The sequence below is a fragment of the Prionailurus viverrinus genome, chromosome E2, assembly GCF_022837055.1.
Source record: "Prionailurus viverrinus isolate Anna chromosome E2, UM_Priviv_1.0, whole genome shotgun sequence".
Classification (NCBI taxonomy): domain Eukaryota; kingdom Metazoa; phylum Chordata; class Mammalia; order Carnivora; family Felidae; genus Prionailurus; species Prionailurus viverrinus.
In genome coordinates, this window is record NC_062575.1 from 29,894,998 (window position 1) to 29,919,788 (window position 24,791).

At 53.7% G+C, this 24,791-nt stretch overlaps 1 protein-coding gene across 1 annotated transcript; it reads right to left on the minus strand.

Moving 5' to 3' along the window:
- Positions 1-530: 530 nt before the first annotated feature.
- MMP2 (matrix metallopeptidase 2) lies at positions 531-24,380 on the minus strand. The gene is made up of 13 exons (XM_047836502.1): positions 23,910-24,380; positions 21,078-21,304; positions 19,983-20,131; positions 18,818-18,946; positions 18,409-18,582; positions 15,812-15,985; positions 14,822-14,995; positions 12,746-12,901; positions 11,425-11,560; positions 9,066-9,202; positions 7,803-7,962; positions 3,399-3,508; positions 531-1,436 (listed from the first exon to the last, which is right to left on the minus strand). The coding sequence occupies exons 1-13, from the start codon at positions 24,063-24,065 to the stop codon at positions 1,333-1,335; spliced, it is 1,986 nt and encodes a 661-aa protein (XP_047692458.1). The 5' UTR covers positions 24,066-24,380; the 3' UTR covers positions 531-1,332.
- Positions 24,381-24,791: the final 411 nt, after the last annotated feature.

Below are 24,791 nucleotides of genomic sequence, written 5' to 3' on the forward strand. Positions count from 1 at the left end.
CTCTTTCTCTAGGTCATCTTTGGCCTTGACTTGGGTTGTTACCTGATAGCTATGGTACCCTGGGCAAGTTGCTTTTCTCTGGGCCTGTTTCCTCATCAGTAAAAATTGAGCTAATCATTAGCCTCCCCCTCTGTATGCTGTTGTAAAGGTTAAATGAAATGCTGCATGTCAAGTGCCCGGCACATAGTAAGCACTCTATTAATGGAGGGGCGTTTTTGTGGTTCAGTAGCAGTAAACTGAGCCTCAGAAAGGAAGGGGACCTTGAATGAGACCCTGCCAGCACAGTGACAGAACCAGTGCTATTTCAAAGGCTCTTCCTTCAGGACAGAGGGACTCCAGCTCACCCACTTGGAGGGTCTCCTGCTCTTTATTTTAGCAGCTCTGACCTTTGCCGCAAATGTCACCCGGGCCCTGTAGGGAGCAGAGATTTATAGACTTTTTAAGTTTCTTCTTCTGCCGGGGGCTGTAGCCCCTCTCTAGGCTCTACAGATTAAACAAAAAACAAACAAAAAAAAAACCCCTGCAAACACTGCCACTCCATTGGTGTCTTTATTCATACTTGTTGACATTTCCCATGGGGAACTGTTGAAGGAAGGTGGGGGAGGGCTGAGCGGGAGCCATGGCTTGGTTTTCCTCCAGCCAGTGGAGGAAGTGATGGGGTCAGGGACGTACTAAACAGAGTGAACAAGAGAACCATCACTATGTGGGCTGAGATGCATCATGGAGTGACTTCAGACAGCCTGAAGTCCTTCTGTCAAGAAATTCAAAGTGGAACAATCAAGTCGATCGAGAGAAAAGAACAAAGTGCATACAAAGCAAACTGCTAACGTAGAAGAGGTCCTAAGGCGTCCGGCAGTGAGAAGCCAGGTGTGCAGGGTGGCCACGTGACCATGCCCCTGTCCCACTGCCCCGTGCCAGGCTGGGCTGTCGGGCCACCAGTGCCCTCTTGAGACAGTCTCTCTCTGTTGGCTCCAAGGGTGCTGTAAGCCACAGAAAGTTGTGGAGGGAGAAAGAGCCCGAAGCGTGGCAGCACCAGGGCAGCCCAAGGCAGGGCTGCATTGAGAATATCAAAGCATCTCTTTGGGGGTGGCTCTGGAGGGCCGGTGGGGTATGGAAGGGGGATGAGGGCACCTGGCAGGGGTACAAGCAGCACCGTTCCTGGGGCACAGGGCAGAGCCACCCTTCAGAATCTTAAATTACCAGGTAGGAGTGAGAATGCTGATTAACTACAGAGCTGAAGGCTGCCAGGCCCTTCCGGGTCCTTCCCTGGCGCTCGGGGCCTGGTTTTGCAGAAGACATGGACGCGCGGGGCCTGGAGGAGCCAGAGACGGCTCAGCAGCCCAGCCAGTCGGATTTGATGCTTCCAAATTTCACGCTCTTCAGACTCTGGTTCTCCAACTTCAGGTAATACGCACCCTTGAAGAAGTAGCTGTGACCTGGGATGAGACAAAGGGAGGTGGTGACCACCCCATCCTTGGACATTATAGCACATGAAAGGGTCCTGGGAGCCTCCCGTAGGGAAGAAGGCTTTAAACCAGAGAAGACCCCCCCCCACCCCGCCCCAACCTCTGAGGCCGGAGGAAGGGGAATGGCTGGGGAACTAAGCTCTCTTGAGTCCCTGTTTCTTCATCTGTAAAATGGGGGTGAAGATACGGACCTCTTAGACCTTTGGGCGAGGATTAAATCGGCTAATACATGCTATTATTAATGTAAATAACCGTGCTCCACTGAGCACAGGCACAAACTAAGCACTTCCCGGAGGGGGCAAATGAGGAGGCTCCCAGGCCTTTCAGGCCGACAGCTGGCTATTTGGCTTACACAGATTCTGTGTTTTGTTTTGTTCTGAATGAGTTGCCAGCGTACAAACATCTGGAAATTTCACATGAAAATACACATTTCTTGCTCCCTTTTTTTTTTTTTTAATTTTTCTTTTTTAACGTTTATTTATTTTTGAGACAGAGAGAGACAGAGCATGAGCAGGGGAGGGTCAGAGAGAGAGGGAGACACAGAATCTGAAACGGGCTCCAGGCTTTGAGCTGTCAGCACAGAGCCCGACGTGGGGCTCGAACTCACGGACCGTGAGATCATGACCTGAGCTGAAGTCGGGCGCTTAACCGACTGAGCCACCCAGGCGCCCCTCTTGCTCCCTTTTAAAACAGCTAGACTATCTGAACGATACTGGGCCCCCATTCTTGCAGCAGCCATCAGCAGAAGGTGGTTGTAAATCAGCCAAGTGCCTTCTGGTTCACCTCAGACCTCACCCTTCCCCACTGTATGCCTTGCCTGCTTCATTCATTCGTGCTATTGGCGTGGCCCCTACCGGCTTTAAAATGTGCGATTCCTGGGGCGCCTGGGTGGCTCAGTCGGTTAAGCGTCCGACTTCAGCCCGGGTCACGATCTCGCGGTCCATGAGTTCGAGCCCCGCGTCGGGCTCTGGGCTGACGGCTCAGAGCCCGGAGCCTGCTTCTGATTCTGTGTCTCCCTCTCTCTCTGCCCCTCCCCCGTTCATGCTCTGTCTCTCTCTGTCTCAAAAACAAATAAACGTTAAAAAAAATTTTTTTTGAAAAAAAAGAAAAAAAAATGTGCGATTCCTGACGTACGTGATCTCATTTCCTTCTTTCAAAAGGCCGGCACACAGTAGGTGTTCAATAGATGTTTACTCTCGAAGACAATCCTTAACCTAATCCCTAGATTATGTGCTGCTCTTTCTTGGACATGTGAGATCTTTCACCACCGGGGCTTAGGGCCATGTGCTTAGCATATGATAGGGGCTCCAAAGAAATCTTTGTGGAGTTTAATTGAAACCTCCTGTAAAAAGCCAACTGAACTCATTTCCAGGACCCTGCAGACCTCACAGAAGCCTCCTCAGAATATGGTTTTCAAACTCCAAATTCTATCCCTTGCTGATACGGGGTTGTATTTTATTCATCAAGGGACCGGGGGCAGATTGAGTTGAGTGGGAGAACTTTGCCACATCAGCAAGAGGGCAGGACAAAAGTCTGTCCTGTCTCCAATGGAGCCATCCTTCTGCTAATGGGAGGCAGTCACAAGGCCTCCTGTGGAACCTGAAAGGGCCTGGACCAAACCCCGGAATGAATCCAGGGCACAGAGCCCATGTTTCTTGTTCCAGCAGGCCTCCTGCCCTCCCCTTCCCTGGCTCCAGGCCCTGCAGCTGTGAGGGGCCTTTCTGGGTCTTACTGCCTGGAGCCAGCTGAGTGAGCAGAGGTCAGGGGTCTGGATGCCTTCCCAGCCCTGGGCTGAAGGGGCTGGTTTGTTTTCCCCGGGCTCCGCTTGCTGCTCTGCACAATGAGGGAGTGTGTGCTTGTGAGGAGCTGGGCCCTGGGGCTGGGGGCGGGGAGGCAGGTCCTAGAAAGCGGACAGGGGGCTGGGCTGCTCACCACCGCCCTGCAGGTCGACCACGGCGTCCAGGTTATCGGGGATGGCGTTCCAGGCATCCGCGATGAGCTTGGGGAAGCCAGGGTCCATCTTCTTCTTTACTTCATTGTACCTGCAAGCAAACAGCAGATGAGGAACCGGGGGGGGGGGGGGGGTGTCCCTTAAGGCCAGCCCTCCCCCAACCTGGATGGGAGGGCCCAGCGGCTGGCTCCTGGCTGAGCCTGGAAAACCAGACCTAGCCCTGCAGGGAGGCGGCCGGCTAGAGTCAAAGGCCAGGGAGCCAGACTGGGTCTGGATCCCAACCCCACTACTCATTAGTTATGTGACCTTTAAAAGTCCCATAAAAGCAATCTTGTGATTACTGCTAATGTGTAAGCATTGCCTTAACCACTTTCCATATATTTCCTGTCAATCTTTGTGAGAATCCCAGGACACGGTTATTACCGGAATACTCAGACCAGAGGCTTAGAAAGTGCACCCAGCTCCCAAGTGGTAATCCAACCCAGGCCTGCCTGGCCCCCCAGCTGCAAGGTGCTCTCTGAACCTCCGCTTTACCGACTATAAAATGGGGTTGTATTGAGCATCTTAATTAACGTATGTAGGAAATGAAATAACATATGCAAAATGCCTATCTCCCTGTCTGCTGTTTAGTATTTGGGAAATGTTAGTTCCTTTACACACTCTGATCCCTGCTGCAGTGTGGGGAGCACTGGACTAAGAGTCCAGGGATGGGGTCCCGCCTCCACAGTCTTTCACTGAGAGGCTTTGACAAACCACTGCTTCTCCATCCAGGTGGAGGTGACCGTCCGCATCCTGGGAGATGATCTCATCTGGGACAGCCAGGTTACATGAGTGGTACGCGAATCCAAGCCCTGTTAGTCACAGGGCGGGCCTCCCGCCCCCTCCGTCCCTGATGTAGCTTACAGGGCACATAGTTATCCTGGGCCGTGCCTTTTATCCAGATAAATACTTTGAGAATTAGTTGGCATAGTCTTCTTCCTGGCCAGCGATACCTCCATCGTTTTCCTTTTTTGGAGATTTTTTTTAAAATGCCGGGGCCACTTTGACTCCTTTGCTTTTCTACTTACACTCAACCTACTCATTATTCTCTGAATATTTTAATGATCTCCTACTCTGCCTGCCTGTGGATACGGCAGCAATCAAGGTAAAAGTCTTGCCCTTGTGGAGCTGATTTTCTAGACAGATCTGTGCTCAAATGCCATTTTGGGGACAGCCGAGCTTTCCTCTGTGGGGCCTCAGAGCGGACCCTCTTCCCCGAGGCCAGCCCGACCAGCCGATCCTAGACACCAACAATAGCTTTCCCTGTGGGTTTCCCTTTCCATCCCTCACACCAACCACCATTTCCACTTGCCCCTCTGCCCACCACCCTGGGAACCGTCGGGAAACCCCTTCTTAACCCCAGCTGCATCATAAGACTTCTTGCAAAACCTAATATGCTTCCTCGTGACCTGGTCTACGAAAACCAAGTCTTCAGCCCCAAGTCCCAGCACCTCATCCACACCACCCCCTCTGACGCCCCCAACACTACATTCTCCCAGAGTGGTGACGGCTCCGACTCTGGGTCCTATGCTTGAACTTGCCCTCATTTCTCTCTCAGTCTACCCACAGACGGTAGGCAGGGCAGGAAGCAAGCCCATTTTACAGATGTGGAAACCGAGGCTCGGAGAAGTGAACCAATTTGCTTCCAAGTTCTTTTCGGCCAGGAAGAACAAGGCATCAGGGCATCAGAAGGTGCTGGCTCTGAAGGGGCCCGAAGCTCTTCGTCTTCCTCTCTGTCTGCAGGTTCCTACACTGCCTGAAAAGGTTTCTTTCTCTGTGACACTCCATGCCTCCCCACCGCTGTGGAAACTGGCAGTGCAGAGCCTGTGTTAAGAACACAGACATTTCTGTCCCAGCTTTTCCACGGGGGTACCCTTGAGGTACTTCGGCCTCAGTTTCCACACCTGGAAAACGGGGCTAAAATAGGATCTACCTTTAAAAAGAAATAAAGGTGAGGGGCACCGGGTGGCTCAGTTAGTTAAGTGTCCGACTACGGCTCAGGTCAGGATCTCATGGTTTGTGAGTTCGAGCCCCGCATCGGGCTCTCTGCTGTCAACGGAGAGCCCACTTTGGATCCTCTGTCTCTCCCCTGGTCTCTCCCTCTCTTTCTCCCAAAAATAAGTGAGCATTTAAAAAGATAAATAAAGGTGAAATGCACAGCCTCAGGCCTGCGATAAGCCTGTCACGGAAGCCATCGTTGTTCTTTTCAAACATGTTTATATCTAGTTCCTTCATTCGACTGTAAGCTCCACAAGGAAAAGCGTGACTATTTCTTGACCACTGTCTTCCAGCACCCAGCTAAGTGCCTGGCACATAGGAGATACTGAGTATACATTTGTGCACTTGGTGGAAGCTTCCAGAAGCAGGGGCTGAGAATGCCCTGGCACAGACGAGGGCATGCCAGGCTGGAGGCAGATGCCTGTCCTCTGTCATCTGGGGCTCTCCTTCCTTCTCCAGCAGGGAGGTCCCTGAGGCCTCTGAAACTGCGGCTCCAGAAACAACGTCTCAAGCTCATTGACTATGTCTTCTGGAAACCCAGTCCAGAGCTTCCAGAAAGGCCTTTAGCTCTGCTGCTTTTAAGTCAGTTTCACTGACCTTCTAGAGCAGCCTGTGCATTCTGGACCCCAGCTTCGGAAGGTGGGCTCGTTGCAGAAAGGGACTGGGAAGCAGATAACTCTGCCCGAATCCCAACCAGGTGCCGCCACAGCCCACGTGTCCGTGTGTGTGCGTACACATGCGTGCTTGGGCACACTCGCGTTCACACGTGGTTACATCTGTCCTATATGTTCACATACACAGGGGGCCCTGCAGGGGGAGCACAAAAGTCCTTCCAACACCATGGTTTGTAGACACAAGTGCTGCTTTATGGTTCGAAGATTCACGTTTCTGCCTGTCTGTGCTGCTCACTGTCCGCATTCTAAGATTTAGAGATTCAGGGCGCCTACCGCGCTGAGATGCTATTTGTAGTACGTGCTTGTGCAGAGGAGTGTTTGGGAGCCTACGGGCAGAAAGCCCGCTCCGAGGTTTCCTGGCTGACTGTGTTCTTTCTTGAGGCTTGAGATATCCATCAGCTTAAGTTGCTAAGTATCTTAGCAATATGTCTGGACTTCCTCCCTGACACGGGCAAACAGCTTCTGAATGCAGGGCAGCTGGGGGCAGGGCGGGTGGGAAGGGCAGGGAAGGGGGAGAAGAGGGAGGCCTGGGAGGGAAGCAGGACTGTTTCAGGGATGGCCGGCAAAGGGCCCGGATGCGGGAGCAGCCACAGGAGGAAGGTGCCAACCACCCCTCGCCCCAACCACCCCTTCCACTGACTGAATGACTCGGAGGGTAGAGTGGAGGAGGGGTTGAGGGTTTGGGGCCAGGAGAAGCAGTTACAATCCTGGTTCTGTGGCCAACACACTTACATTTAAATAACGTAGACAAGGTATTTAATTTCTTTGGACCACAGCTTCCCTGTCTGGGAAAGGTGAAGCTTTCTAATCAAATTCCGGAAGTCCGGGTGGCCTTTCACTGACCATTCACGGATACTGGGCTCCCTGACCCATGGCCCTGACCATGGCCTCTTGGAATTGAACCCTTTCCTTTTGATGACCTAGAGCGGTGAGTAACCTCCTTCTGAACTGGCCCACTGCCAGCCTGCACCCACAGACACTGGCCCCGTGGCAGACATTTCACAGGGTGCCTGCTGCTTCCCGTGGGGCCTGATCTGGATGCTTCTGCGGGCAACTGGTGGACCTATCTCTGTCTTCATCGTATTTTGCCCTCTGCCACCCCCACCTACACCACCCCCATTTCTGAGGACCCCACTCTCCCAGGTACTATAGAGAATAGGGAAGAATAAATAGCATGGTCTCTAGGAGCCAGAATTCCCAGGTTCGAATCCCAACCTGCCACGACATGGCTGTGTGACTTTAAACCAGATACTTAACCTCTCCGGACCCCCCGGTTCCTCAACAATACTTATCTCATAAAGCCCCTTGGAATAATGTCTGGCATCCAGTGTCATTAGTAGCAGCTGCTACCTTTATTTTTATTACCCTCGTCTTCAGTGAGTCACTCCCAAATCGGGGGCCCCACACCAGACAGACATGGGCCCAATCGAAAGACTTCTGAGGAGGAAAGGAGGTTCTGACCAGACCCCTAGCAGCAATGTGCACAAGGATGCTTCATCCTTCAGGGACTTCTCACAGGGCCTGCAGCTCTGGGAGAGGAGAGGCGAGGGAGGGGGCACCCGTGGCCCCAAACCTCCGACTCTGACCCAGGAACCAGGAAACCACACAGTGTCTTCTCTTCGTCCACACAGATGGCTGCGCTGTTCTCCTTTCTACTCTGCCCCACCCCCTTACCTCCAGAACTTGTCTCCAGCAAAGATGTAGGTCTTCCTGTTCTTGCTCCAGTTGAACGCAGCATCTACCCGCTGGACGTCAGGGGGCAGCCCCAGGCTGGTCAGCGGCTTGGGGTACCCTCGCTCCAGGGTGCTGGCTGAATAGACCCAGTATTCATTCCCTGCGGCGGAAGCAAAGCGTGCGTTGGTGACTGGTGCTGAAATCCCTCAGGCGGGCCTGTCCCTCCCGTCCTCTGTCTGCCGGGGACCCCACCGTGCCCATTCTCATCAGGGACACAAGGTCCTGCTCACTTCGGGCTCAGTGCCCAGAATCAAGACTCACGTATACGGTTTCACAAATTGCTTATAGAAGTTGCCTGGCCGAGGAGGTGAGTGGAGGCGGGGGGGGGGGGGGGGGGGGGTGCGTGCCTTGCTCCCTCACCAGGCCACACACGCTAAGTGCCACACTTACCATGAAGACCTTTTCCTAATATTGCATCACAGCCCATGAGCACTCTGGGACGGAGGAGGCGGGGAGCTGGCTGGCGGAATCTGTACCTTTGTGCTGCTAAGACTTCAGCTCCTCCAGGAGGCAGTCCCTGTGCCCACCCCTCGGACCAGGGCAGTTTCCTATCAGTCCTCCCTCCCCTATGATTATAGCCTTACTGCATTTCCTCCTGACAGCCTGCTTTTCTCTCCCCGCACCCCCCACCACCCCGCTAGCTTGTGAGCTCCGTGAGGGCCGGGCTGGATCCCTGGCACGCTGTAGGTTCAAATGAATGTCGAAGGAGCAGGGTTTCCCCGATGTCAGCCGTGTGACGCTACCTTGATGATTCTTAACCACTTACAGAGACTTTTTCTACTATTGTTTGCTTAGTATGTGGCTTTCAGGGAATTCATCCTGAAATCCATAGAAAATATATTTATTTTCTTGAACTAAGTTTTGAATGTTAAAAATGAAATCACCTTTTAAAAAATTCTAACTCAAAACAGTCAAAGGCTCTAGCTTCAGGAAAGCGTTGGAGGCACCAGCACTGAACTGTAATTTTCCTTCTAGAAAACGGATCAGAAGGATTGAAAATTAAAAGGTAATGAAATGTTCACACGTGGGCTAATGCTATTTGATGCTGGGTGTCTGAGCCAATCTCCCAGATGAATCCCATGCTTTTGGAAGTCATGGTTGAGAGAACGGATCCATTAAAGAGAGGGAGCACCCACAGGTGCACAGGAACCACGGTGCAGACCCCTGTGGAGCAGAGGGCGAGGCAGGCCCCTTCCCACACACCTGCAAAGAACACAGCCTTCTCTTCCTGTGGGGCCTCGTATACAGCATCAATCTTTTCCGGGAGCTCAGGCCAGAATGTGGCCACCAGCAGGGGCCCCATGGGCTTGCTACGTGGTGTCACTGTTCGCCAAATGAACCTGGAATTGGGGCAGGGGACACAGAAAACCACACCTTGGGTCACTCTGCAGCTATTACCACATGTAATATTAGCTCCCCAAGCCCACTCAAAAACGTCCCAGCGATGACGCCCTTGGAGAAGGAGCCAAGAGCAAAAGGAAGGTTGGAAAGACTGGAGAATGGGCGGAGCCCCCTCTGCAAGATGCCAGGGCAGAGAAGCCACTTTTTTGCTCCCTGTCTTGCTTCCTCCTCCAGGAAGCCCTCCCTAACTACCTCTGTCCATACCATATTCTTATCCCTCTGAGTCTCTCAAAATCATCAACACTGGGTGCCTGGAATAGTAGTTTGATTGTTGTTGTTGTTGTTTTAAAATATCTTTTATTTAAATATCTTTTATTTAAAAACGTCTTCAAATATCTTTTATTAGATCAGAAGCCAATTGAGGCAGGGGCTTATGGTATTCACAGAATGTCTTGAATTAAAAGGCAATGGACTCGTGCACCTTGGCAAGAGTGACAACTATTACTTCTGGAGGGCCTACTAAGTGCCAAGCACGTTGTATGCCTTGTAAAACGAAATCTTCATAATGTCACAAGATTGCAGGCACTCTTGGCGGTGTACCAGCACCCATTACCCATTTCTTCCCCTACCAACCTTCCTCACACAACTCCGGTATTCATGATCCAAGTTTGCCCACCGGTGGACCCAAACCCCATTCCGATTAGCTTAAGCCACCGGTCTCAAAGTGTGCTCCCCAGACCAACAGCATGAGCATCATCTGGGGACTGGGAAACACAAATTATTGGGTCCCACTCGAGACCTATGGGCCAGATTCCCTGGGCTTGGGGCCCGGCAATCTGTTCTAACAAGCCTTCCAGATGATCCTGATATGTGCCAACCTTTGAGAACCACTGGTCTAAGCTTATCAGAGCTTAGCATTTCCTGGCAATTATTATTGGTTCAGTAGTTGCTATATGATTCATGTGAGCCTAACAAGATTGGATAGACTTGTATCTCCTATCTGGGGACTTCTCTCTCTCTCTCTCTCTCTCTCTCTCTCTCTCTCTCTCTCCTGCCGGATGTGGGCAAGGAAGCCTGCTGCCACTGGCAGCCATTGTGTGACCATGAGGGACCCAGCCTTGAGGTGAAATCAACGCGGAGGATGGCTGTGGACAAAGATATCATTGAGTCCTGCCCCTGGAGGCAGCCCTACCTCTGGACTTCATACCACATATACATAATTAAATTGCCTATAATCATGCAACCGTTAAGAGCAGGTCCAAGATTCCAACCCAGGGAATCTGGCTCCAAAGCTCATTCTGTCACCTACCACATTCTATGGATGGATGGATGCATGGATGGGTCGACAGACTGATGAATGGATGGATGGATGCATGGATGGGTCGACAGACTGATGAATGGATGGACGATGGATGGATGATGACTGACTGGTAATAGATAAAGGATGATGGATGGATAGATGATGGACAGATAGATGAATGATGGATGGGTGTATGTATATGTGTATGTACAGATGGACGATGGAAAGACCTTTTAATGCAGTCCTAGATACTGTCTGCCATTCTCCAGGAGGGCTAGGACAGCTGGGTGAATCTCAGCTCTTGATCGATTGAGTGGAGGCCTTTATCTACAGCATAAAGGATACCACCTCTCCCCTGCGGTTACTTGATCCCCATAGAAAGAATGATTTGGCTATTTGAGGTCAAGGCCATTCCAGGAGAAAGCCTGTGGGAGCCTGGATTACTGTTTCCAATTCTTCCCTCCACCCCTATTTCAGAATGACACATCCATGTGCATTTGCCATGTGACCTCTCAGTACCACCGTCTATAGTGGGTGTTGGGCCTGGCCATGTGATTTGCTTCAGTCAATGGAACATTCTCAGACATGATGTGAGTGGAGGCTTTAAATACGTTTGTGTGGTTTGATTTGGCCTCTTGTGTTTGTCATCTGCCACGAGCAGCTGCTAATCCCAGGAGAGTGAGTGATACGCAGAAGATACCCGAACCCAAACCGCAGCCCAAAGCCAAGACACCTGGCAGACCCATAGACTAGGAAAGAGTAATAGAAATGCCCATTGCGGTAAGCCACTGACATCTGGAGGCTGTCCAATACATAGGACAAGCTGTCTGTATGGGCCATTCTGTGAAGCAAAGGCTGGGGGCACCGGGGTAACGGGACATGGGCAGAGGGCAAGGACGAGAAGCAAGCTCCTGTACTCACCTGTCCTTGAAGAAGAAGATCTCCCCCCGGATCTGAGAGATGCCATCAAAAACAATGTCCTGTTTGCAGATCTCAGGAGTGACGGGGCCGAGAGTTGGGGTGGGGCCGGTGCCAGTGTCAATATCAGGGGAGGCCCCTGGAGGAGGACGTGACCTCAGACTCTCGCCAGCTCCAGGGGCTCTCCCCACCAGGCTGAGCCCCCAAGGCTGCCCACCCAACCTGCTAAGGGTCAGAAGAAATAGTATTCTGGCCTTGGAGTGAGGCCGGGCAAGACACAGAGATGATGCCTGGATGTGGCAGATCAGTGAAGAGAGACCAGGGTCCCAACCAGCTGGTTGGTACTTAACAAATGCTATTCACTGACATCGCCCGAACCAGTCCTCACCATGGCCCTGGCAAGGAGGCACCGTTATTACTGCCATTTTACAGATGGGGAAACTGAGGCCCAGAAAGGTGGAGCGACCTTCCCAAGGATTCAAACCCAGAGCTCAGGTTCTTAAGCCCAAAAGAGAGTCAAGGCCAACAGCGGCCACCAGTGTGTCCAGCATCGGGGGTGTGGAACCTTCTCAAGCATTCATCCCTTTGTTCCTCGTGGCAACCCGTCACAGTTTAGAGAAGACAAAAGTGAGTCCAAGGAGGTAAAGACCTGCTCCATCTCTTGCTGTGGGTGAGGGGCAGATGCACTTGAACTTGGCATCTCTCCCTTTGACTTGGTCCGGGCACCGGGACCATTTGATACCTTTTTTTTTTTTTTTTTTCTTACTGGACCTACTCTAGCCTCATCGTAAGCATTAATAAATAAATCACTGTTTTCAAGCTCTGGTTGAATTACGCCTATTACACATCAAGATAAAAGAATCGGGTATGAAAACCAAACACCTTGGGTCCCCTGCCGGTCTCATCAGGATCTTCCATACGCTGGGACATTCGGCTCTGTATTTAGCTCCCTCTCCTGGATTCTAAACCTAACTTGGTTGCTTTCCTGGTGACGCTGGGCCAAAAGGGGTACCTTCCTCAGGCCTCAGTTTACTCACCTAGAAAATGGAGAACCAGTTTCTCCCCTGCCGACCTCACAGAGTGGCTCTGGGGAGCCAAGAGGGGCATGAATACTGGTGCTATTTGGAAAGGAAAGGGACTATCCAGGGGTCCCCTTGGAGGGCTGCTCTGATACCCCCAGAGCTGATCAGTACTCCTGTCTCCTGCCTTTGGTCTCCTGCGGTCCTGGAGAGATGGGACCTTGCTGGTTCCCAAGCCCTGGCCTCCATCCTGGGCTGCGTGACCTCCCCAGACCCCCATCCCGAAGCCCCACACGGAAGGTTACCATAGAGCTCTTGAATGCCCTTGATGTCGTCGTGGGACAGGCGGAAGTTCTTGGTGTAGGTATAAATGGGTGCCATCAGGGCCCCAGGGTCCTGAGAGTGCTCCAGCCCCATTGCATGGCCAAACTCATGGGCTGCAACCAGGAACAAGCTGTACCCTAAGGGCCGCAGGAGGGGAGGGGGGCAGAGAGACAAGGGGAGAGAGACAAGGGAGGATGAGGGTTCTGAGGACATCCCCATGGTAGGGCCAAGAGCCTTGCAAATGGCACATATTGATTTTTCCTTCTCCCGAATACTCTGGGACTGAGATACTATGCCCATTGCTTCCAAGTCGGGTCAGCCAAAGTTTGTCCCTTCCCATGGTGGGCGGCTGCTGTGTGCTATAAAGAACAAATAGCAGCTGCAAATCCTCTACTTGGGGTCCCATTTGATTAAAAAAAACACCAAAAAACTTGCACTGTAGGGTCTCCGAAGAGGAAAGAGACTGGGCTCACCCTTCCTGCCCCAGGGGAAGTAATGACAACCATTCCCACTTGGAGTGATTGCCCAGGCTTAGCCACAGACAGAGGGCAGGCTGTAGGATGAGGGGGGTCTCCCCAAAGGATAGGTTCAGTTCCTAAGACGGAGCTCCCGTGACTGTGACCTTATATGGAAATAGCATCTTTGCAGATAAATTAACATGTAAGTTAAAAGGAGGTCACACTGGAGCAGGGTGGGCCCTTAATCCAGTGTGACCCGTGTCCTTATAAGAGGAGAAGATACATAGAAGGCCACGTAAAAACAGAGGCAGAGACTGGGGCCATGCAGCCCTCATAGGGAAGGTGGCTGTACCAATGCCTTGATTTTAGACTTGTAGAGAATACATTTCTGTTGCTTTAGGACACCCAGTTTGTGGCACTTTGTTATGACAGTCCTAGGGAACGCAAGTGTGCCACAACAGCTCTGGGGTCTTAAGCCATTCCAGCAGATGGAGAATCCCACCTTTACGTAGAAGCTGGAGCAGGGCAGGTAGTATCAGGATACGTCCTAGAGTGGCACTGGCAGGGGTTAAGAAAACGTCTTTCGGGGGCGCCTGGGTGGCGCAGTCGGTTAAGCGTCCGACTTCAGCCAGGTCACGATCTCGCGGTCTGTGAGTTCGAGCCCCGCGTCGGGCTCTGGGCTGATGGCTCAGAGCCTGGAGCCTGTTTCTGATTCTGTGTCTCCCTCTCTCTCTGCCCTTCCCCCGTTCATGCTCTGTCTCTCTCTGTCCCAAAAATAAATAAACGTTAAATAAAAAAAAAAAAAAAAAAAATTTAAAAAATAAAAAAAAAAAAGAAAACGTCTTTCGGCCAGTCTCTGCCGGTTAGCCGTTACCCAAATACCACCCCACTGTGAGTAAAAAAGAAGAAAAGTAACATAAAAAGAAGCTGATCTAATTCTGGCCAGCCCCAGACCAGACCTCTCACCGGCCATCTGGCGCCATCAGGGAGCTTTAAGCCCAATCCACTGGGCCCTGCAGACTAGAGTGGGCATAGTGCCCCCAAACACCTTGCTCACTGCACTGACCACATAGTAAGGTCATGGCCTATCTCCTGGTCATGCTCTTGCCCCAGCCTGTGAGCCCTGGGGGGCACACTGTCAAGGTCCCCCCACCCATTCACAACTTGGCAAAAGAGGGTGCCAATGGGACACGGAGGGCTCTGGGGACTCTCTTGTGCTACCTGGAGGGTGGTGTTGGAGAACGGATGACGCTCCTCCTGTTTTTCCTCTCTTTTCCTGCCCACCCAGCTCCTTGCAGGCAGCTCCCCACTGGAGGGGAATGCCTTGCAGGGGAATCATTCTCTGGAACAGGGTTACCCTGCGCTCGGCACTGGGATGTTTTGCATAGCCACAGCCCCGCCTGGTGGGGCTGTCAAGGCGGAGGAGAAGAGCGCCATCTCCACGGATGGGCGGGGCCTCAGCCAAAGCAGTGTGTCTGCCAGCACAGGTGGGTGTCTGGGGGTGATGTCTAGGCCAGAGGTGGTGGGGGCCCAGGAAGGTTTCCAGTGCAGGGGCGGGGCAGCATCTGGTGTTTCTGCCCGACGGGCGGAGCGCTGTACCTTGGTCAGGGCAGAAGCCCCACTTGCGGTCATCGTCATAGTTGGCCGTGGTCGCACACCACATCTTCCCATCGCTGCGGCCCGCGCTGGTACAGCTCTCATGCTTGTTGCCCAAGAAGGTGAAGGGGAAGACACAGGGGGCACCTTCTGAGTTCCCGCCAACAGTGGACATGGCTGTGGAGCGAGGGACATGGGTCAGGGGGCAGCAAGGCATCTGAGGCCACCACCAGGGAACCACACGATGTGGACATTAACAAATCACGCTTATGGAGCACCCGCTTCAGCCCTGGGCACTGGTGCAAGCACGTCTCTATAACCCTGTGCAGTAGGGACTGTAAGTCACCCCCATTTCGTGGATGGGAAACTGGAGCTCAGAGAAATTAAGAAACTTGCCTGAGCAGATACTGCTGGAAGCGTCAAACCCACGCAGCCAGATTCCAGAGCTTTATTAGCCTCCTGTGGATGAGGCCGGAGGGGACCAGAGGCAAAGGGTGCTGGGCACAGCCAACGGGGCCAGCATACTTAGACAGTGAGCTCCATCATGCGGGCTCCTGTGGAAGACCTACCTGTGTCTCCTGCAGAAGGCAGGTGCTCAGTGAAAATCAGGAAGGAAGGGAGGGAGGAAGAGAGGGAGGGAAGGAGGGAGGGAGGAAGGGAGTCCTTACTGAAAAACAGAAGCCAAAAGACAGAGAAACAGACTAGAGCAAAGAAAGGCAGGGAAGACACACTTCAAGATGAGACAGAGAGAGAGAGAGAGAGAGAGAGAGAGAGAGAGAGAAACGATTACAAGGAAGCTGAGAGTGGGTGGGCCATTCACAGAGGGTCCTGAGCTGGCCTGACATTAGGGATCACCATTTCGGCTGAACTGGCTATTGTTCTGATCAGCATCTGTTCGGATTTGGGTGCTCATGCTGTACCAGCTGCTAAGGACTCTGATGAGTTGCCCCGGACAGGGGGAGGGGGCTCTGGTAGCTTTGTGGAGACACCCACCGGTCTCGGGGCAGAAGCCATACTTCTTGTCTCGGTCGTAGTCTTCCGTGGTCCCGCACCAGCGGTAGCCGTCGGTGCGGCCCTCGGTGGTGCAGCTGTCGTAGGATGTTCCCTGGAAGCGGAATGGGAACTTGCAGGGCTGTCCGTCAGCATTGCCACCCATGGTGAACAGGGCTGGGGGTGAGGGAGAGACGGAGAGAGCATGAATGTGAGAGGCCACCCACCGCCCAACCCGGAATGAGCTCAGCACCTGCGTGGGCGCAGGGCTGGCTGGGGGCCAACCTGCCAATTCACACCAGCGAAGATATAGCATCGTTAAGATGTTAAAACCCGTCTATGCTGGTAGCTGAGCTGCTGCTCCTCTGGTCCCCTGGAGGGTACTCCTGCCTCCCCAGCCACCTCGATCCCTCCCCTGGGACCTTATGGGCCACCCCTCCTCCCACCAATGAAATGGTTAAAACCTGGCACACAGCATGGGGCCTCCAGAGCCCTGCCCCTGACCCAACCCCAAGGTGACTGTCCACTCTGCCTGGTCTGTGCCCAAGCCATGCAGATTGCTAAAAATATCATCCATGGTGGTCGGCAGGACCACAAATCTTTGCATTCGAGAGAAAGGAAAACGGAGGTTCTGAGAAGGCTGGTTCTGGAACTGCTGATGGTCATCTCTCTCTTGCTCACACCCTTTGCCACACACACACACACACACACACACAAACAGAGAAAGCTTCACCTCCCTTTCAACCCCAGGCACTTTCCTGGACGGCCCTCCTGTGGTCTCTGTAGGAGAGAGAGGAGGAAAGGAGGGGGAGAATGGAAGAGAGGTGGCGTCTCCAGACACCTTCTAATATGCACTCCGAGCTCCCACTCTGACCTCCCCAAGACAGAGGTTATGCCTGGAGAATTTGGGGAGAGTGGGAGTCAGAGTCCGGGCTTGTCTGTCTTGGGTTTTCCCCCTGCTCCCCCATGCCTTCATCCACCCCCAAAGCTACAAAATGGTGTATCTCTGAAATTGCCAGCTAGCAAAACCACAAGTGCGTAACAAGGACCATCTGTGCACAACGGCGCCAGAGGTGACCTCATCAGCCCTCATTAACTCCACCATGGCCAAAATGGGGGCCAGGGACCACAGGATCAGGGTCCCATATCCTCACTACTCTCCTCTCCCCAACCAAGAGACCTTCCCCCCGCAATGCCAGAAACAAGGAGACCAAGGGAAGAGCCAAAACTGAAGCCAGACGCCTTGGTGGCCTCAGGGAGGGAAAGGCAACGTGTTAATCTTGATGGAGGCCAGCCTCTGTCTCTGGTCTCCCAACAGCTTCATTTCTACCACCCAGGAAGCCCCCATCCCCTTTCAGATCCTGCCCCCAGCAAGGATGAAGAAAAGCAATTATTGACTCAGCAGTCAGGAGGGGCTGAGTAACCAGAACCTCTATCCCAAGACCAAACACGTGCATGTTGTATGTACTTGAATCTGGCTAAACACCAAGTAAATGGCTAATGTCCTATGCAGGGAAAAACCAAACTTATGAATTACAGCTGTTTCTACTTCCATGATCAAGGCCTTCTCTTCTAATCACAGGGACTGACACATGGCAAGGTTATCTCTGCTCGAATCCCTACTGGGAAATGCCAGAGACATAAAATATCTTTGTTTAAAAATTTGACTTATTAATGGTCAATGACTTGAACTCTTACTTAATACAAACTATCGCGTGAGCTTTGAGATGTACACGCACTGTTTTTGTGATTTCTGGTTATGAAGTGTGTGTCATCGTGAAGGATCTATTAAAACAGGATTGGGTGTGTTATGTCAAAACCCTTACCCCTTAAGGAAACTCCTTGCTCTATATGGCTTCAAAATCTCTAAACGTTTTGTCACAAGCATCAGCAAAAACACAAAGATACTGAGTCAAGCCTAATGCCTTCGCTGAGACACAGAGATGCAGACACAAGAAAGGGAAGATAGAGACCCCGAGAGGCACATGGAACAGTCCCACACCCAGACGTGTGCACGCAGCTGTGCACACGCGCGCGCGCGTGCACACACACACACACACACACACACATACACACACACACTGGAAGAGTCAGCATCAGAACCGGAAACGATGGCTGAAATTCCCAGGGCTGGTGTCCCCAAGCCAGATTGGGTACCAGCCTCGGTGTCTGAGTCTCGCCTCTGAATCCCACTGCTAGGCTTCCGATCCACCCCCCCCCCCCCACAGCCTCTCCTCGTGTCCCTGAATCCCCAGTTCTGGCCGGAGGACCACTGGGCATCTTAGTAATTCTAAATTCATTCTCGTGCACATTAGAAAAAAAAAAAAAAATAACTAGCACGTCAAACCTGTGATTTCGCAAGTATTTCTGCTAAGGGCAAAACAAAACAACTGATTTCCTGCAAGTATTACGTACGTAATCGTGCCGATGAGAAGGACACAGCAGTGGCTCAGATGAGGCTGGTAGGGCCTGAACGAACCAGTGAAGTGGGGCACACTGGCCGCGTCCGGCCTGGGGTGGGGTGGGGAGCGCAGGGGGTAGTGGGGAACCTGGGAAGGTGGAGGCTGAGGTGGAAACCCCGGGTCCAGGTGGACGCTCACCTTCGTGGGGGCAGAAGCCATATTTGCCATCCTTTTCAAAGTTGTAGGTGGTGGAGCACCAGAGGAAGCCGTCGCTGCGGCCCGTGTCCGTGCAGCTGGTGTATTCCTTGCCGTTGAACAGGAAGGGGAACTTGCAGTACTCCCCGTCGGCGTTCCCGTACTTTACGCGGACCACTGAGGGCAGCAGGGGGGGGGTGGAGTGTGAGCCTCTCCGGGCCCTTCTTTGGAGACCGGGACTCTGACTCACCGGGCTACGTGACCTCCCTCCCCCTGCCGTCTCTCCGGTCCCATCGGAGCAGATGGAGGTGCGCACGGCGGCCAAGGAAGCCACGGTCCTGGTTGCTAGGGACGGCGAGGCTCGCGGAGGACTGGGGAGGAGACCCGGGCGTGCGGATGTTCACTTTCTCACCTTGCCCTTCTCCCAGGGTCCACAGCTCATCGTCGTCAAAGTGGGAGTCTCCCCCGACGCCAGGGCCCGGGGCAAAGGCGTGAGCCAGGAGCCCGTCCTTGCCATCAAAGGGGTATCCATCTCCGTGCTCTGTAACACAGTGGGTCTCAGCTTCTAGCTGCCCCGGCCACACCCAGCCACGCCCAGACCACGGTCCTACAGCGGCCCTAACGTCTGTCCCCTTCCCTGTCCCGGTACGGTTATCCAGCAGCGGGAAAACGGAACACGGTGTCTCCGCAGAGGGCTCCTGACTTGATCGTCACCATCCCACGGTCTTCGGTACCCCTCAAGTCTATATGGTATCTCTACCACTGACCTTCACTACCGACGTTACACCTACACACAGACTAACATGCCACTCCGGCGTCCTCACCACTCACTCACTGTCCCCACCTCTACACCATTGTCTACATCACCTACCCCACGTTCCCTGCCATTTTGGCCCTAGCGCTTCCCCTCAGGTCACACCATCACCAAGATCCGCATTAGCCCTCATGCCGACTTTGCCGCCCAGGTCCACACCATCCACCCACACGTCAACACTGCTGCCTGCACCGGTGCCTTCGCCCACGTCACAACGCTGCTCACAACGTCCACGCTCCCTCCCTGCACGTCTCCACTACCGCCAGTGTTCACAAGGCCAGCCCACACGGTGTCCTTGATCCCAGGTTCTATTCTGCTTACTCTGGCGTCTACACTGCTCCATTGTTTCCGAGCCACCCTCACATCCGGAGTTGCTCAGTGTCCCCCCAGCATTAGCCAGTAGAACTTTCTGTGATGATGGGGATATATTTTGTGCTGTTCAATTCAGTAGCCACTAATGTCCTGTGGCCACTAAGCACCTGAAATGTTGCCAGTGTGGCCGAGAAACTGAATTTTAGGTTTTATTTAAATGTAAACGGCCCTATGTACCCAGTGGCCACCATGTTGGGCAGTGCAGGTAGACCACTTGCTTTCAGGGCACACCCCCCTGTCATGTCCCCTGCCCCCACATCAGCGTGGCTCTCCAGTGTCTACATCTTCTACTCTCCTGTCTAAGCTATGCTTAGGACTCCGGTGCCCCTCTAATGGCCAGACTGCCCCCTGGTCTCCACCCTGGCCCCCTGCTGACCCCTCTTCTGCCTACCCCAGCGGCCAAAGTTGATCATGATGTCCGCCTCTCCATCGTGGATACGAGAAAACCTTAGCGGGGTTACGTCACTCCAGACTTGGAAGGCACGAGCAAAGGCATCATCCACTGTCTCGGGGTCCAGATCAGGCGTGTAGCCAATGATCCTGGAGGAGATAGAAACACGTGTGAGTGTGCCTGTGTGTACCAAGGAATGTGAGTGTGCATATGCACACGAGCATGGACATATAGGTGCAAGTGTGTATATGCAATTGTGTGTGTGACCATGCCTGAACATGTGTGGATGGGCACACATGAGTACAGGTGTGCAAGTGTGTGCTTAAGCAGGTGAGGGGTGCATAGACTTCTGCACGCACATACGAGCGTGTATGAGCCTGGATGCACGGGCAGGTATATGTGTGTGTGTGTTGAACAGAGCCTGCTGGGAGAACAGCCCACCCAGAATGCCTTGGGGTTCTGTGGAGCCCTAGCCCAGCCCATGCCTCCATGCCCTGGCTCAGAAGCCTCATTCCTCACCTCTGGCTGGCGGGTGAGGAGGCATGAATAACGCGTTAAGGGGCACAAGGCAGAGATCTCCCCCTTGGAATCCAGCACGAGCCAGACAGAGCAGCGCTCGCAGCCCAGTTCACAATCAGTTATAACAACTCTTTAATATCATATAAAACTCAATTAGCAACCAATCATCAAATTCCCTCCACCTGCTCCAACGACCCCACTTAATAATAATAATAGCATATTATCGTAATAACAGTGCATATAATGTGACGAACGACTAGCATTCACTACGCTCTTACCGTATGCTGGACGTCGTGAAATCCCCTTTATTTATGACCAAGCTTAGTTCCCAACAACCAACTAGGAAGGTTATGTTTTAGCCCCGTTTTGTAGACTGGAAAGCCAAGGCTCAGAGCACTAGAAACTAAGTTGACTGATGCCCCAAGGCTATTATTGTGAGATTCAAGCTGTGGTCCATCTGACTCCATTTCATAAGAATTCCAGGCTCCTCACTGGATACCCCCTGGGTCCCCAAGAAGGGAGAAGCAAGGCCCGGAGACCCACTGTCCCCACGGCCCAGGGGCCCTGCCTTGGCACCTGTATGTGATCTGGTTCTTGTCCCACTTGGGCTTGCGGGGGAAGAAGTTGTAGTTGGCCACATCAGGGTTGCCACAGCGAGGCTTCCGCATGGTCTCAATCGTGCTCTGGTCAAGGTCACCCGTCTGGGGCAGCCCAAAGAACTTCTGCATCTTCTTTAGTGTGTCCTTGAGCACGAACAGGTTACAGCTCTCCTTGGGGCAGCCGTAGAAGGTGTTCAGATATTGCTGGAAGACAGGAACACCCAGAGGCAAGCAGCCACGTCAGGATGGCACAATACTGACCAAAGTAGTCAGGGAATCCAACAGCACTGGGTAGAATCCCGGGTTCCCCAACCAGCTCTGTGACCCACTGGTTGAGTCACATCAAAGCTGTAAAGCATGGCTTGCAACACGTGTTGAGTGCTTACTATATGCCCTATATGGTTATTGTTACTATCCCCATCATCCAGATGAAGAAACTAAAGCTCAGAGAGGTTAAGAAACTTGCCTAAGATCCCACAGCAATGAACGGAGGAGCTAGATTCGGATCCAAGCAATCTGGCTCCTGGGTCCACACTCGGAACTCTAACCCTCTGCCCCTCTTCTTCTCCTCTGTCATCTCTTTTAATTCACCTAACGGCTGATGACATAGAAATTGTTTTTCTCGCTTTTCTTATAAGGAGTTTCATGGCTTATGTGCACGGATTCCCGTTGCAGACAGACCTGGGTACAAATCCTAGATCTGTCATTTCCAAAAAAGAAAATCATCTTGTCTTTCCGGATCTGAGCAGCCAGCTCTGCCCTAACCAAGGCCTAAACCAAACAGACCCCTGGGGAGTCGCAGGGACCGACCAGCTCATTTGTCTCTTCACCAAATGTTTTTTTGACAGCTGCCATGTGCCCAGCCCTGTGCCAGTATTATTGGGGATAAACTGGTGAACACGACGGATGTTTCTAGTCTCCAGGGTTCAGATCCCAGTGTGGGGAGGCTGATAGACCATAGTGGGTGCAATATTAAATATGTGATCTGTGTTGTAAAGACAGCCGGGAGACCTTATTACAGGGGCCCTAACCTTGTTTGGGGAGCAGTTAGGAACGGGAAATAGAGGGTATAATAATAGTGATAATGAGAATGAGAACAAAGGTTATCCCTTATTGAATGTTTACCGTGTGCCGGGAACCCTTCAAGGTGTCTAGGATTACTTCCCCCTTAGCCCTGAGACAAGCATCACTATTATTTTGTCTGCGGAAGCAGGTGAGATTGAGAACTTAAGTCACTTGCCTAAGCAGGTCAGTTGTTAGAGTCTCTCTGATGTGAACCTAACCAGTCTAAGTCTAGAGGAGGTTTCTCAGGCCTCCTACTGCATTGCCTCTGGGCAACACGGACTTCCAGGTGCTGTAGGAGGTGTGGGGACCCAAGTAGCTTTGTCAGTGCTACAAAGCTCACCTTCACCCCCAACCAACAGCCACGTCAACATGCCAGCCAGCTCCAGACCCTTGTAAAAAAGCAGCCCCCTAAAAATATAAGGTCTCCCAACCCACTTACCCAGCTGGGACAGACATCTATATGTAAGAAATGGGAGTGGTGTTATCACATCCTGAGAAGGGGCACCTAGGGTGACCAGAGGGGACCAAAGTCCTGTCCTGGGCAGGATGGGGACCAGGATGAAGGAGAATGAGATTTCTGGGGTAGGTGAAGCAATAAAGGAGCAGATGTCTGGAAGGCGGGAAGGAACATCCGGAGGGGTCCTCAGCCCCAGGGGCTCTCAAGGTGAGGAGAGGTGCCCCTCGGGTGCCCCCAGCCCCCTTGTGTAACGTGTAACGCTGCCGCGGTCGGTCAGGGAGCCCTTCCAGCCAGGCAAGCGAGTGAGTGAGCGCGCTGGCAAAACAACGTCTGAGCCACAGCTCGGAGCCCCGCCAGGAGGGAGGGCTGCCTGGCGGCTCTCCGGCCGGCCGGGGCTCCTGGCGCTCAAGGCTCAGTCCGCCCCCGCCCCACGCGCCCGGGCCCTCCCGCGCCGCCCCTCCCTGCGCCGGGCGGCCAGCTCTCTCCTCGGGTCCTCAGCCCTCTCCGGAGAAGTTCGAGGAAACTTTCCGAGGTGCAACCCTTGACCTTCCTGACCAACTTGTCCGTTGCGCCAGGTGAAAACGATGCGCTCTCTGCTTCCCTCCTGCCCCAAATATCTGCCAAAAAATCCCCTCCAAGGCCTCTCTCCAGATGTATGCCAAAGGTTCCTCGACGTTGGCCAAGCTCGGCTTTACCCTGAATTCCTCTCCACATGTGTGCAAAAGTTAACCCAAATTGTGTGCCAATGGACCCTCTTCCCGAAGTCCTACAGAGGCTTCGAAAGATCCTCCATTTTCAGAAGAGACCCCTTTTAGGCCTTTGGCCAAAGGTCTCCGACTCTCGCCAGGGGCCTGTTAGCCACCCCCCCAGATGTGTCCAAAAGTTGTTTACAAAGCTGCCCCCTTGCCAAATCCCCCAGATACTACACAATGCCCCTGCTATTTACAAAAGGGGTCCCTTCCAGCTGTTTGCCAAAGCATTCCCTGCCCTACCCCCGCTGGTTTCTCGCCCCCCACCCACCCCTGCTGTGTCCTAAAAGTTGCCAAGTTGTTTATCAAAGGCCTTCTCCAATTACCGAGGATCCCCCACGGTTTGCAAAACGAGATTCCCTCCTTCAGCTAGCCAAAGACCCCCCAAGTTGTTTCCTGAAGCTCCTCCCCAAGCCGTGTGCCCACCGCGGGGGTGGCTTTTCCCGAGACCCGGAGAACCCCCCCACCCCCACCCCCCAATCCTCGGCCTCCGAAGTTTCTCTGAACTTGACTCCTGGAGGCCAGCGCAGCGACTCACCACGGCCAGCTCTTTGTCCGTTTTGGGGGCCACATCTCCAGGGAACTTGATGATGGGCGACGGCGCGGCGGCGGCGCGGCCCAACAGGCAGCCCAGGACGCAGAGCGCCCGCAGCGGGCCGGCGAGCGCGCCCCGGGCCCCTCGCGCCTCGGTCATCGCGCTCCCGGGCCCCGCGCGTCGCCCGGGGGTCGCTGGCTCGGTGCGGGTGGCCGCGTCGCCGCCTGGCTGGCGCCTGCTCCGCCGCGCGGCGCTGCGCTCCGAGGGGCCGCTCGACTCGGTGGCCTGGGCTTCGCCCGGCTCAGCGGCGCATGGTCCGGCCCCCGCGCCCCAGCCCCGCGCCGCCGCCCGTTCCCGCCGGCCCCGGCAGTCCCTTTGTATGTTTAAAGCCCCAGATGCGCAGCCTCCAGCCACCGCCGGAGGAAGTCTGGATGCAGCGGAAACAAGGGAGGGGGCAGCCGCCAGATGTGGCCTGCTGGGCTGGGAGGGCGCTTGGCTGTGCTGGGAGGGGGGCGCGCTCAGGCCCGGCCCTCTCCGCCCCACCCCACCCCACCCCCCCGCTCGCCCTCCTCCTCTTTTCTCCTCTCTCCGCCTCCTCGCCCCGCCGCCAGCCGCTCCCGGCCTTGGCGGCACGGGCAGTGCGCGACCTCTCCACCCCTACCCCCATCCGGGCGCCAAGACTAAGGACCCCCTGCGGGGGGACATCTGGCGCGACCACTCTAGACTCGTGACGTCCAGAGGTTGGAGAGCAGCGGTTCTTGGAGGGACGCCCGGGGTGGGGGCGAGGGCAAGGCTGCCTTCCGTCCGAGATGGGGAGGAAAACCCCGAACCATCTTCAGATTGCGAGATTGTCAGAGGGAGAGATTTTAGAACTTTAGAGGTGAG